This window comes from Rhincodon typus, chromosome 22, assembly GCF_021869965.1.
Source record: "Rhincodon typus isolate 14 chromosome 22, sRhiTyp1.1, whole genome shotgun sequence".
Taxonomy (NCBI): domain Eukaryota; kingdom Metazoa; phylum Chordata; class Chondrichthyes; order Orectolobiformes; family Rhincodontidae; genus Rhincodon; species Rhincodon typus.
In genome coordinates, this window is record NC_063353.1 from 3,332,037 (window position 1) to 3,346,785 (window position 14,749).

The window sequence follows — 14,749 nt, forward strand, 5'->3', positions numbered from 1 at the left end:
TGTCAGCTGGCCGCATGTGGCGCTGTCAGTCCCGGTGAGAAATGGCGGACATTCTCCCTGTGTTGAAACGGGGTTGGGCTCAGTTTTGGAGTCATGGCGGTGTGATGGGGGCATTTTGGAAGATTTTGAGGTAAGAGAAGGAATGGGAGTGAGCCGGAAGATGAGATGCTGTGTTGACATTTGGGAAAACAGGGACGGGAGACAGGATGAATGCGAGGGGGTGTAGGGAGAAGGAGGTAAGTGGAGAGGAAACAGGGTCACCCTGAGATGGTGAAGGGGGGGTGGGACAGGGTCACCCTGAGGTGGTGAAGGGGGGTGGGACAGGGTCACCCCTTGTTGGGGGAGAGTGGAATCAGTGTCACCCTGAGGTGGGTGTGCGCCGTGCATTGTGGTGGGGTGGGGTTGAAGTACAAGGTCACCCTGAGGTGGTGGGCGGGGGAGACAGGGTCACCCTGAGGGGGTTGGATAGTTACTCTGAGACAGAGGAGATGAGGGAGAGAGAGGTTCAGGAACAGGAGATGGGAGACACAGAGCTAATGAACAATGCTGACTTTGGGTCGAATGTACAGGAATAATACTGACAGCACAGGCAAAACTCCTAAAGCGATGGTGCTAATACAAATTAACCAGGTTCACAAATAGTATGTGGAATAAACAAGTAGACGAATAACTAATTAAAGGTTTGAGAAGTGAAATGTGGAAAAGTAGCACTGTCAAGGCAGGGATAGCAAGAACTGCAGATGCTGGAGTCAGAGGTAACAAGATGTGGAGCTGGAGGAACACAGCAGGCCAGGCAGCATCAGAGGAACAGCAAAGCTGACGTTTCGGGTCGGGACCCTCCTTCAGAATTTCTCCAGTTCCACATGCTGTCAAGGCAAGATCAGGATTGCTATAAAATCTGGACTGTACAATGTGTGAACGAGGATAGGGAGTTGGATGTGGCGAGTGGTGATGGTGGAGTAATATCATTGCTGGACTAGTAATCCAGAAACCAAGTTAATGTTCTGAGAACCCAGGCTCGAATCCTTCCACAGCAGAATGTGTAATTTGAATTCAATGATGTCAGGAATTAAAAGTCTAATGCTGACCATGAAAACATTGTCAATTATTGTAGGAAAATCTAATTTGGTTAGGTAATCCTTTTATCAGAAGTAGATTTCCTTGTCCAGGGAAGGAAGTCTGCTGTTCTTACCTGGTCTCATCTGTCTGTGACTCCTGTCCCACAGAAATGTGCTCAACTCTCAATTGCCCTCTGAAATGTATCTCAGTGCAAACCACTCAACTGTAAAAGGTTTCAAAAGAGAAGTGAAACTGGATTAAACTGTTCTTTATTTCAAAATTTAAGAGTAAACAGGTGACATTATTTTCATTTCAAAAGCCTGGATGCTTCAAAATTCTACCTAGATCAAAACCTGGAACTCTCGAACAGTTAAGCGAGTGTACTTCACCACAGGCCTGCAGCAGTTCAAGGAGACAGCTTATCACCACCTTCCCAAGGGAAATTAGGAATGGGTAATAAATGCTGGCTTAGCCACTGTGCTAACTAAAAAAAAACCTCATGCTATGTGTGGATTATGTTAGAACTCATTTTTCTAGGTGTACAATGCACTTGATTTGTAATTCCTGTAATGTGGATTAATCAAAATTGAGGTATAACATCAGCTCAATTTCCAAGCACCTGATTTTGTGCTGTATTATCATTGTAACTGCTTCTAGTACATCATAAACAAGGTTCCCAGAATTTGAAGGAAGTTAAATGGAATTGTGGAACTAATCCCATGAAGAAAATTAATCAAAGTCCTAAAATTGAAAGTTATAAAAAGGATTTTTAACATTGAAATAGTAATATTGGTTACAGAGTTATGCTTAATTATTTGAGTTGTCAGCTGTTTTTAAGGGTACTGTCATTTGTTCAAAAGTTATTTGCTAGCTTTGCAGAGTGGTCTAGATTGGCAAATCTGCAGAATAATGACACAACTGACTGACTGATGAAATAAGTTCGTTGTGATGTTATCCCAAGATGACCATTTTAAATACCTGTGTGAATTTTTGTAAACAAAGATTATTTTTAAGTGGAATATTGACGTCTCTCTTTCCCATCAATGATCTTTCTCTTTTATAGAACAAGTGAACTAAAAACTGGGAAATTCATTGGCGAAGACAAGTATGGTAACAAATATTTTGAAGACAAACGATATTTCTTTGGTAAGCACTCCTAACTAATCAATAAAGATTTTTAGTTGTCAGTCTTGACAACACCTCCCACCTTATCCCTTAATTGGCTGGGTATCTAAAAAATCTTTCAGCCTGATTGTGCATTTACAACCTAGTGGGATAGAGAATTTCAACAATTCACAGACCTCTGTAAAGACATTTCTGATTATTTCAGTTCTGAATGGCTGACTCCAATTCTGAGACTGCACCCTAGTTGTCTGAGTCATAGCCATAAAGCTGTACAGCATGGCAACAGACCCTTCAATCCAACTTGGCCATGCTGACCAGATATCCTAAATTAATCTAGTCCCATTTGCCAGCATTTGGCCCATATCCCTCTAAACCCTTCCTATTCATATACCCATTCAGATGCCTTTTAAATGTTGTAATTGTACCAGCCTCTACCACTTCCTCTGGCAGCTCATTCCATACATGCACCACCTTCTGCGTGAAAAAGTTGTTCCTTAGGTCCCTTTTTAAATCTCTCCCCTCTCACTTTAAACTTATGTCCTGTAGTTTTGGACTCTCCTACCCTGTGGAAAAGACCTTGACTATTCACCCTATCCATGCATTTCATGATTGTATAAACCTCTATGTGGTCACCCCTCAGCCTCTGATGCTCCAGGGAAAATAGCCCCAGCCTATTCAGCATCTCCCTGTAGCTCAGACCCACCAAACCCTGGCAACATCCGTGTAAATCTTTTCTTAACCTTTTCAAGTTTAATGACATCTTTCCAATAGAGAGGCCATAATTGAACGCAGTATTCCAAAAGTAGCCTAACCAATGTCCTGTACAGCTGCAACATGACCTCCCAACTCCTATATTCAATGCACTGACCAATAAAGACATGCATACTAAACTTCATACTTCTCTATTTTACGTTACATCTATCATCTCCTTTCAATCACTTAACTTGTCTCATGGCCCTTTGTAGCCATTCCTTCTCCTTGCAGCTTACTTTCATCAGCAAAGTTCTTGATTTTGAATCAACTGAAAGGAAAGTCAGGTGTGGAGTGTAAGACAAGGCCAATCTGAGGTTCTGAGGAACAGTCACTCAACCTGAAATGTTAACTCTGATTTCTCTTCATAGATGCTGCCAGACCTGCTGAGCTTTTCCAGCAATTTCTGTTTTTGTTTCCAATCTGACAGTGCCCATTTCACACTGACTTGTTTAAAATTATCCCCTCTTTCTTTGGACTATTGCTGATGGTGTCATCTCTTTCTCCAGTCCTTTCTGCAAATTACATTGAGTGTCTTTTCACTACATGTACTGTTTCCATCCAGGTTTTGTAATATGCTATCTTCAGTTTAGTAAACAAGTTTGTTTCCCCTACTTAACCCTTAATGTGCTGAATTCTTGGGGACATGTGGCATTGGTATGATGTATTTGGTGCTTCGTGAGGTTTGCACCAATTACTGCTGGAGGTTGAATCAATTCAGGCATTGTTGAAAAAGCTACTTATTTTGTATACGTATCTTATTAATCATACCTTTGTGATTTCAATCTCTAGGTCGGCATAGATGGGTTGAATATACCAGCGAAATGAATGGGAAGAACACGTATTGGGAAATAGACGGGAGTATGATCCCTCCAGAATGGTAAACCTCCATCATATTTAGGATGTGCTTTTGCAGTCATGGGAATACCTACTGTAGAGTGCGCCACTTTGTTACCTCGCATTTGGGTCACTTGGCTAATTGATTCATTTTCATCTCTCTCGCTGTATGTAGTTGGTGAACAATCAGGATCCAAATTGTACTGCACCCTGTTTGAGGCAATGAGTTTAAATAGGGGCTATTCTTGAGCTCATTTGAAATAAGACAAGTGCTGAGCAGGGTTACCAAGTATCCAACATTTCCTTGGAATCACCTGGTATTAAACAGTAATCACCAGGGGACTGCTCTGTGTAACCCAACAGAAAAAAAAAATGCATTTAAATCAAAAAGGTAGCATTCTTTGAGTGCCTTTTTTCTACCAGTTACAAAAATTGGAAAGAGGGAGGGAACCAAGGCAAGAACCATCCCATTAGACAGTGATAGAGTTCATTAACTTTCCAATTGATTGAAGTGAAAAGATAAATCTGGACAAGTTGGACAACTCATGTTAAGTGTGTGTGTGAGGGGAAGGAGGTGGGCGAAAGAATAGACAGGGTGGTTGGAGTCAGGGGACCATCCTTCAGGAGCACAGGCAGTCAGAGCTAGCAATCCTAATGCTCAGTCATTGGCAAAGGTCAGCGATTTGAGGGAAATGACATTTCCGAATGTACTACAATGGTGTTGAGCCCTGTTCTCAAACGGTAGTGCGTTTGAATTTATTTTATAGTGTAAATTGCAAAGTAGTGAGTATACAGCCAAATTCTATTCCAGTGCACCAATCATAAAATGTCCAGCACAGGAGGCCACCTGACTCATTGCACTTTGTGCTGCCTCAGCTGGACCTGACCACTCTAATTCTCCTTCCCTGCCCCTTGTCCTTTGCAGCATTTCTGCATTCCCTTTTAAACATTGTTAATTACCCTTGCCTCCACACCTCCATAACTAAAGCATCCCATCTCCTATTAACTCCTGTGTAAAAGCGCCTTTTCTAAAAACCTCTGTGCCCTTCTGATGATGAATCTGAATCTGTGCTACCTCCTGAGCGATTCAGAAGTCAGCGATATCAATCCTAATTTTGAGAAGCTTCATAAGATCTTTGGCCATCTCTGTCGCATTGGGAAAGCATCATTTTTTTTGTCTTTCTTCGTAACTGCAGTCTGTTGTTCCTGGTATTTTGGTAAACCTTCAATGTTCCTATTCAGAGTTGTACAAACTGCATGCAATATTTCGATTATGATTTAATCATTATTTTACACAGCTTCCAATATTGCTCTTTAATGTTCCTAACTCTCTAAACCTTGTTTTCTGGTGGCTGCCAGTTGGTTTGGTCTCTCACTAAAATGGGCCACTTCATATTTGTCTGTTTACATTGGACATTGCTGCAAAATATGTTATACGTAAACTGCAATGTTTCTCTATCTCAACTACCTTGCAGTTTTGCAATTTAAATCATTTGCACTGCTTTGATCAGGAACTGTTGAGAATGGTGAAGGCTCCTGGAAAGTTTTACAGATGAGAACTTGAAAAATCGGGGCCGAAGTTGGTTGTGCTCCCCCTCCAGCCTACTCTACCATTTCATAAGATTTTTTGCTCAATGCCCACTCTATCAATATATCCCTTATTTCGATGTGTCTTTATTATATACATTTCCTCATGACATTTTATATCTGTATGAGTGCGTGCAGATGCTTTTCACTGCTTGTAGAACTATCATCCTTTGTTAAAATCTAGAATCCATGAAGATGGTGGTGATTGAAGCAGATTCAATAGTTGCTCTTTCAGTGAATCAGCAAAAATATCAATTGAATGGCTTCCTGTGCTTTATTCTTTGCTTGTATGGTCATTGCTGAAAAGAGGGGAATGTAAGAATGCCAAAAATCAAACAATCACCGCAGTTTATACGAAAAAGGGTGTGCAATTGACATTCTTGCATTGGTCCTGTTCAGACGGAGATGAAAAGCTTTGGCCAAATTCAAGTTCTGCACTACCAAGAGACTATTTCTTTGATTCTACTTTGGCAATATTCTACATGTCAAACATTTGGAAGGGAACTTGTCTACCGCTTTTTGGAAGTTTTTTTAATCAATTCTCTAATTTTATTCCTCTCCTTGCAAGGTTTTCATTACCAGTTTTCTCTTCCATTCCCTGAAGGTGGAGAGGATTGCTTGTAATTTGCTACTATGGGTACACAGCACTCTTTGGCAATCTTGTCCAACTGATTATCAGTAGCATGGCAGCTTTTAAAGTGAGTCTTGGCAGCCTGCAGCAATTATCACAGAAATTTCTAATTTTGTTCTCATACCTGTTCAGCTATTTTTTTTCCCCCATTTCTAACCCATTGGAGCTGAGAGCCAGTGCATTGTCCTCACAAGCTCATCAGCTGAGACCCAAAGTATTGACCCATAGATTGATATAGCACATGAAGAGGCCATTCAACCCATTGTGCCTCTGCAAGCTTTTGGAAAAAGTGATCCAGTTAACCTTCCTTGCTGTTCCACCAAAGCCTTGTAAATATTTAAATATGGGCTCATTTCTGAAGAAGGGTCTAGACCCGAAACATCAGCTTTCCTGCTCCTCTGATGCTGCTTGGCCTGCTATGTTCATCCAGCTCTACACCTTGTTATCTAAGTAAATATCCTTTCCCCCTTTTGGAAAATCACTATTAAATCTGCTTCTACCACATCAGGCAGCGAGTTTCAGATCATAGCAATTCTACTTTTGTTTAAATCCTCAAACAGCTTCTTCTGGTTTGCCAGTCTCCCTAACGTAGCAAATCTTTTCACTGCTGGAAATAGAGTAAATAAGGCATAATATGGTTGTTAGTGATTTTTCTCACCAGCTGAAACCCAAGCAAGCAGAGTAGAAATCAAAGCTGAAAATTTCAATTTTGTTAAACATTAAAATTATAGACAAGTTGACGCGTCGATGCAGTTATATATTTTTTCTTGGATGTGATATATCCTGGAGCAGTAATTACTGTTGTTCGTCAGTGTTTCGGACTGCCATACATGCACAAGAAATAGGAGGAGGCTGCTGTGCAATAAGATCTGATCTTCTGCCTTCACTTGATCTTCTGCCTTCACTTCATCTTCCCAGCTGTTCCCCATATCCCTAAAGCGCCTGAGAAACCGAAAATCTGTCTTAGCCCAGATTATACTCAACAAGGGAGCATCCATGATGGTCTGCAATCGAGATCTCCACAGATTGACGATGCCTTGAAGCAATTTCTCACCTTCATCCTAAATGACTGACCCTGTATCGTGTGCCCCATGTTCTTCTAACTGAGGGGACAAGCCTCTCACTGCCCACCCTATTGTATACTTTCAGAATACAAGATGTTTCAATGAGATCACCGTTCAATCTTCTAAACTGCAGCGAGGTTCCTCCTCGAAGCACAACTCTCTTACCTCAGGGACTGTCGTAGTTTGCTAAACTGTCTCCAAGGCATGTATATCCTTCTTTACTGTGGAACCCAAAACTATACACTTCTCTAGCTGTGGTTTCACCAGAGACAAGTAGAATGTAGATGTAGAAAGAACCTGTTTATCCTTCTAGCCAGTCTCCTTGTGATATAGACCAACATGCAATGTGACCTCTTAATTGCTTGTTATACCTACATGCTAACTTTGTGCTCCATGTTATGAGTACACCCATCTCAGAATATCAATACTTTTATATCAAACAATTTTAATAATCCAGCTTGTCCGTTCTTACAGCCATGGTGAATAAAATGACACATCTGCATGTTATACTTTATTTGCCACCTGTTCTCCACACATTGACCTGTCTATATCTCTTTGTCTATATTTCCTCATTTTGTATCCTCCTCATGATTTACATTTTCACCTGGTTTTGTATTGTCAGTGAACCAAGGTACATTGTTCTCTGTCTCTTTTTCTTACATGACTATTAATAATGATAAATAACTAAGGCTTTAGCATGATCCTTGCCATGCTCCACTCATATCCATCTCCTGACTTGGTTAGTTGGGACTTCACAAATAAATTCCAGCATTTTCCAATTGATTGATGTCAGGCTAACTGGCCCATGGGTCTCTTCTTTGCTTCTCCCTTGTTTCTTGAAAGCAGTACTACATTTGCTAATTTCCAATCCATTGGGATACTCTTGGGGAGCTGTGTGTTTTATGGTGATTATGGAAGAGGAGGGCAGGGTTATGTATCTTGATAAATTGGTGATAAATTACGAGGTGCGTGCATTCACATTTCCTCATTTGTTATCTAGTGTTTTTCTTTCGAGTCTGATGTGTTGGGGATCTGTAGAATAGGGTTGCTGATTGCTTGGTTCTTCTTGCATGTGGAAACCACACAAGGTGTTCATCTACTGTGAACAAAACTGGATAATACTTAGTGTTTTTGAAGTTTCTGAGATGGTTGTTTTGCGTTTTTTTTTACCTCAGGCATCGCTGGCTTCATTGCAGTACTGAGGATCCCCCCACTACACATCCTCCTGCTGCACGGAAGTTTATCTGGAAGACTCATCAGTTTAACATGAGTGGTACACCAGGGCAGTACGTACCTTTCTCCACCACCCACAAGAAGATTCATGAATGGGTCCCACCACAGGCCAGTGAAAAATGAATAGGCACTGGACTCCCTTCTCTGTAAATTACATTTTTCACTTCATCTTTCTCTCTGTGAACAGCTAGTACCAATAAAATTATCATATGCACGTTTTCCTCAGTATCATGTCTATGTCATTTTATCTGCATTCAATAGAGTTTGTTTTCAAAACATTGCCTGATTATGCAGTTAAAGCAGGATAAGATTGTTGTCCATTGTATTTAATGAAATAAATCTAGCCTTATTCCTAAAAAGACACAGATGTGTAGCTTCGAACCTTTCACCTCAAGATGTTCTGAAGCATTTTGCAACTATTTAAATATTTTTCACTATTGAAATGTAGGAATTTAGACAGCCAATTTATACACGGCAAGCTCCCACAAGCAGTATGGTGATAATGACCAGTTAATCTGTTCTAATGACTGAGGAATAATATTGAGTAAGATTTCAGAGACCACTCCCCAATTTGGCATGGTGGCACAGCAGTTAGCATTGCTGCTTCATAATACCAGGGATCCAGGTTCGATTCCACCCTCGGCTGACAGTCTGTATGGAGTTTGCACATCCTCCCTGTATCTGCATGGGTTTCCTCCCACATTCCAGGCAAGTGCAGGCTAGATGGATTAGCCATGGGAAATGCAGGGTTACAGGGAAAGAGTAGGGATTTGGGTCTGGGTGGGATGCTCTTCAGAGGCTTGGTGTGGACCTGATGGGTTGAATGGCCTGCTTCCACACTGTAGGGATTCTATGATTCATTCTTCTGTGGATGTTGCAGTCAGATTTTTTTATGTCCATCTGGGAAGGCGGGCAAATTTTCAAGAAAAAAATTTTCTTGTGTCTCAAGAAAGAGGTCAGCTCCAACAGTGCCCCTGTGCTTATCTCTTTAATATGATAACTTCAACCCATGTTTGCTAGTCATTGGGCCACAGTTGAAGCAGGGTCATCCAGTCTCTAACCCAGCTTGGGCATTAACATGTGCTTTGAGCAACGTCTGAGCGTGTAGGGGGAAGAATGCAGTCCTGGTTGAGTACAGGCACCCACAGTACTGTTAGGGAGGAAGATCCAGGATTTTGACCTGACCACAATGAAGGGACAATAATATTCCGAATCAAGGTTTGTAGTTTGGAGGGCAGTTCAGCTGCTGTACGTGTTCTTTGGTGGAGGTAGAAGGAGCCTTGATGATTTGGTGCACTGCATCTTGAAGATGGTTCACTCAGCTGCCACTGTGTGTGGAAAGGAGTAGATGTGGAAAGTGAGGATCAAGTGAGCTGCTTTGTCCTGGATAATGTTGAGCTTCTCGAGTGTTGATGCAGCTGTACCCATCCAGGCAAGAGGGGAGTATTCCATCACACTCCTGACATGTGCCTTGTAGTTGAGTCACCACATAATTCCATGTCCAACCTACTCTTGTTGTCACAATATTTATATGGCTAATCCTATTCAATTGTTTGCTAAACCCTGGGATGTTTATAGTTGGATATTCTCTACTTCCCTTCATTCCCGTTATCACTGATATTATATCTAAACACCAATCTACTCGCACATGCATCCCAGCAAAGGAGATAAGGTCACCTTGACATTCTTTCCCTTCTCATCAATTCTCACAAAGGCTTTCTCTGTTGTCATTTTCTGCCTTTTCACTTGTTGTGATGTGAGTTGCATTGGTAAGGCTGCGTTTCTGCCCCTTGTGCATGTTGTGGTGGAAAATGATAATGATGGTGAGAAAGGTCCTAAAACCAAGGGTGCACAGGCCAAGAGAACAGGAAACAAGAACTAAGAGCCAGCCAAAGCAGCAGACAGCGCATACTTTCAATGAGTAAATGTTGATACCCATGGGGAGTTGGTGGTAATGTGGTAATGTCACTGGATACCTATTCCCAAACCTCAGGTTAATGTTCTGAGAACACTGGTGAGATTTTAATTCAATTAAATCCGGAATTTAAAAACAGACTAATGATCACAATGTAACCATTGTCATAAAATCCCTCTGATACACTGGTCTCTTGGAGAAAGAAATCTGCCATCCTTACCTGATTTGGTCTGCATTTGAGTCTGGACCCACAGGCTGACTTTTAAATACCCTCAAAATGACTTAGAGTTCAAGAGCAATTAGGGATGGCAACAAATATTGGCCTTGCCAGCAACACTAATGTCCCATGCAAGAATAAAACACCAAAATAAGACATTTCTGTTGCTTTCTCAAGTACTACTCACTATTCATACTTTCCGTCTGCTTGGAAACATAGACTGACGTGAGCCTTGAACCCTGTGGATATACTGTCTCCTTTGGAGAACAATGTGAGTCTCAGCCAAGGCTCAGTGGGTAGCATCCTCACTTCTGAGTCTCTGGATTCAAGTACCACTCCAGGCTTCAGCACACAGACCCACATTGACACTTCTGAAGGTGTACCGCACTGTCAGAGATTTGCTCTTAACAGGTGAGATGTTGAAACAAACAGCGACTTGCCTGCTCAGGTCAAAGATCTTGTGGCACTATTTCAAAGAAGTGCAGGGCAGACCTCTCTGATGGCCTGGCCAACAGTTACGTCTTAAAATCACAAGAACAGATGATCAGATTATTGTCAAATCGTTACTTGTGGGAATTTGCTGAGCTCAAATTGGGTGCTGTGTTTCCTGCTGAGATCGGTGGCGTTGGGGTAACAGCTTTGCTTTTGAGCTCCTGGTCTGGAAATTGTCCGCCTCTGTCTGCTTTCTTTGTTTCTTTTTTTTTTCTCTTAATAAGGCGTCTTAGGTAGCTGCAGAAGGAGAGAGCGAGCGAGCTATTCAATATGGCAGCACCAGCATGGGAGGCCCATTCATTCCAGGCCAGCTGCATTCTTTTCTTCTCTCCTCATCTTTTTTAATTTACCTTCTGGAGTTCTGGAGAGAGAGGCAGCAGTGGCGATGGCATTATAGGGAGTGTGGCAGCAGCTGTGGGCCTGGAGCAGTGTTGGCTGGAGGTCTGGTGCAGGGAATTGGATGGAGTTCTGGTGCGGGGAATTGGCTATGGGCCTGAGCACAAAGTGGTTAAAGCGAGCCACAAGTGTCGGTGAGGGAGGTCCCCCGGAATTTGTGGTGTGGAGAGCAGGAAGCCTGAGGTTTCCTGGAGAGTGGGCCAAACGGAGGGGACTGAGCCCTTACAGGGAGTGCACTTAAGAAAGACTGTTAAACTTTTACCTTTATTCCCTTATTTTCCCACTTAATACCAGGAAGCTAGGAAAGGCTGTAATGTTAACATTCAACTTTATTTCTTTATTTTTCTACTTTTACTAAGAACAACAGTAATGTTTTACTTTTAACTTTGTTTCTCTATGTTACTACTTGTACCTAAGTTTTATACCTCGGTATCTTCGTAGCTAAGTTCATGTGTGGTGACATTTTACACTGTACTTCTTACTTCTGCATTTGAGCACTCATGACTCATAAAGCTTTAAAATAAAGCAGTGATATAGTACTTCATGAGATGTTAAATGCTTTGAGATGACTGATGGTTGTGAAACACACTACAAATGTGAATTTATTTTCAAATAGTTACCAGAAGAAACCTTGAATTCTCTCTACAGACTAAATGCTATTGTTTCCTTCTGGAAGATAAAATTGAGAAGTTATGTGAATCGGACCATGGTTACACTATACTGGGAGGACTTACTGGTTTGCATAGTTCTGGTCACCAGAATATGAAAAGGCTGAGAAGGCTCTGGAGAAGGGGCAATAAAGCATTTTGAGGATGACACAGGAACTAGGGTTATTCTACAGCAAAGGCTAAGCCTCTTTCTCTTTGAGAAATTGCAAAAGGTTTTGATAGCAATAGAATATGTTTCCATTTGTAAGGAAAGACAAATTTAGAAGGCATCAATGTTAACAAAAAGACTCCAAGAAATTAAATACAGGATTCAAGAAAAAGTTATTCGCCCAGAAATTGGTGAGAAAATGGAACTCGTGGTGCGTTGTGGTAAATAGTGTTGGTGCTTTAAGAGGGAACTGGTAAGCCTTGGAGGGGCAATGGATTAGGGAGTTGCACTGCAAGAGTTAGACAAAGAAGGAGGTTTGAATGGAGGTTCAGTGATGACAAGGACTGTTTGGGGCAATGGTCTATTTTTGTGTTGTATGTATTATGAAATTATATATTAAATGCTTGCCACATCTTCCAAGTCCTGAATTAACTCCAGCACCCTGGTCTATTATAAGATGCTACTGGGCACAATGATATCGAATGGTGGTAACTGGGCTGCAACATTATAACACCTCAAGGTAGTTTTATTCCAGAGGAACAGACCATGAGCAACTTGTCCTGGGTGTGTCAAAGAACCCAGGTCTGTATCTGAAACTCCCTGATGTGTGGAAATTAGTGGGAGCCTTAAGACAACAGGTTAATTTCACACACTCATTCAAATTTCACACACTCACATATACACAGGGACAGGATGTTGTACAACAGGCTGCGATTCTTTCACGTTTTGCAGTGAAACCCTCCACTGCCCTGGACTGTGACACGCCCTCATCTTCCCAAAGGTAGGTCCAATTCTGCGGTAGGATGAGTGGCAGAAGATAGCAGTGCCTTGTTTGTGACATCTCTATGGCCATTGTAACTTGAAATGAGACGTTAGTACAGACCTTGTAGTCTGACGTAGGGACGTTAATTAACAGTGTGCCTCAGCACATTTGTTACCCATCCCTAATTGCCCAAAGGCAATTAATGAGTCAACCCTCCACTGCTGGGGTCTGGAGTCATATGTAGGGAAGGATACCAAATCTCTTTCCTTAAAAGACATTAGTGAACCACGTGGGTTTCTACAAGAATTGATTTTGGTTACATGGCTGCCATTTATATTTGATTCGAATATCTTCACCTACTACAGTGGGATTTGAATCCATGTACCCATATCAATATCTGGTGGTACTGGATTACTAGTTCAGTGATATTATCACTACACTGCCAGCTCTCCCTGATTTTTTTAGGAGCCTTAACATTTTGCTTTGTTAGACAGTTGCAGTTCAACAGAATGTTAGTCTTGCAGGTGTAGAACATGAACAGCAGAGGGTGCAAGTGATTTTCAAATCATCTACCTCTGACCTCCAGGATCTGGAACATTCAAAAGCTTTTTTTGTCCTCCCCATCACAGATCAGTTGGAAAGGACCCTGGTATAATCAGTGAGACAGCACTCAAATTAGAAGATGAGTACTGAGCGGACCAAACTGCACAGTTGCCTATAACGTGTGGAAGTTGTCATAGTTTCCTGTCTCATTCAAAAGAGAGACAGCTAGTGGTGAGTTTAACTTGAGGATCACCACATTTCAGGTAAACATGAAAAGCAGATTCTTCATGGTGACTTCAGCCAATATAGGAATTGAGCCTGTGCTGTTGGCCTCACGCTGTGTTCTAAATAAGCTACCTGAGCTAACTGATCCCCCTGTAACTGAATCACTGATAACACAGTGTCCTTTAGGTGAGTTACTCATAAGGCTGTGCAAAGAGTTGTGGATAGGGGAATGAGTGCTTCATCTCAAAACATCAGAAGGGAAGGCAGTGAAGGGGGAGCTGATTAGTTAGAAAGTTAACTCTGGTTAGCTGAGGTGTTGCTGTGGTGAACACGTGCTCCAAGGTAATTCAAAAAAGATCCGAAGGTGCTGGTGTTGGACTTGAGTGGACAAAGTCACATGACACCAGGTTAAAGTCCAACAGGTTTATTTGAAATCACAAATTTTCAGAGCACAGCCCTTTTGTCAAGTGCAGTGAAAGGGAAGCACTCAGGCACAAAATTTATAGGCAGAGAGATCAAGAGCAGAGAGATTAAAAGATCAGACAACTGGTGTGTGAGAAGTGTTGAATAATAAGTCTGTGAAGGTGATCAAAAGTGTCAGATGGTGTGAGTAAAGTGAGTAAAGTGTCAACAGCTGACTATCAAGTGAAGGGATGACCTATAATCCGATTAAATGAGGCAGAGAGATAATTACAAAAAATTAAAAATAAGGTGGTGCTGGAGACAAACCAAATGACTGGAATAACATGATTGGTATAGGAGTCACATGCCAAGGGTCAACCAAAGTAACAAGGAATCCACCACTGTACAAACTAATTAAGGTAGAGAGATCATAACAATTTATCAAGGTGATGCTATCAAAACAGGACAGTAAGGAAGATTTTACGGATACAGAACGGTGTGGTGGGGTCATCTGTAGCATGACATGAACCCAAGATCATGGCTGAGGCCGTCTTCATAGGTACAGAGCTTGACTATCAGTCTTTGCTCGACGATTCTGCATTATTGTGTATCTTGAAGTCTGCCTCGGAGAACACTTACCTGAAGATCGGAGGCTGAATGCCCTTGACCGCTGAAGTGTTGCCCGACTGGGAGG

General features: G+C 41.7%; 1 protein-coding gene across 1 annotated transcript in view; it reads left to right on the top strand.

Annotated features, from left to right (window-relative positions):
- The window catches only part of ndufa12 (NADH:ubiquinone oxidoreductase subunit A12), an 8,574-nt gene extending 63 nt beyond the window's left edge, over window positions 1-8,511 (top strand). The window contains exons 1-4 of the mRNA XM_020527251.2: window positions 1-130; window positions 2,123-2,205; window positions 3,727-3,814; window positions 8,229-8,511. The exon at window positions 1-130 is cut by the window's left edge and continues 63 nt beyond it. Of these exons, the coding sequence (XP_020382840.1) occupies window positions 42-130; window positions 2,123-2,205; window positions 3,727-3,814; window positions 8,229-8,409 (441 nt within the window). The 5' untranslated portion in view covers window positions 1-41 and the 3' untranslated portion in view covers window positions 8,410-8,511. The remainder of the gene's footprint in view (window positions 131-2,122; window positions 2,206-3,726; window positions 3,815-8,228) is intronic.
- The last annotated feature ends 6,238 nt before the right edge of the window (window positions 8,512-14,749 follow it).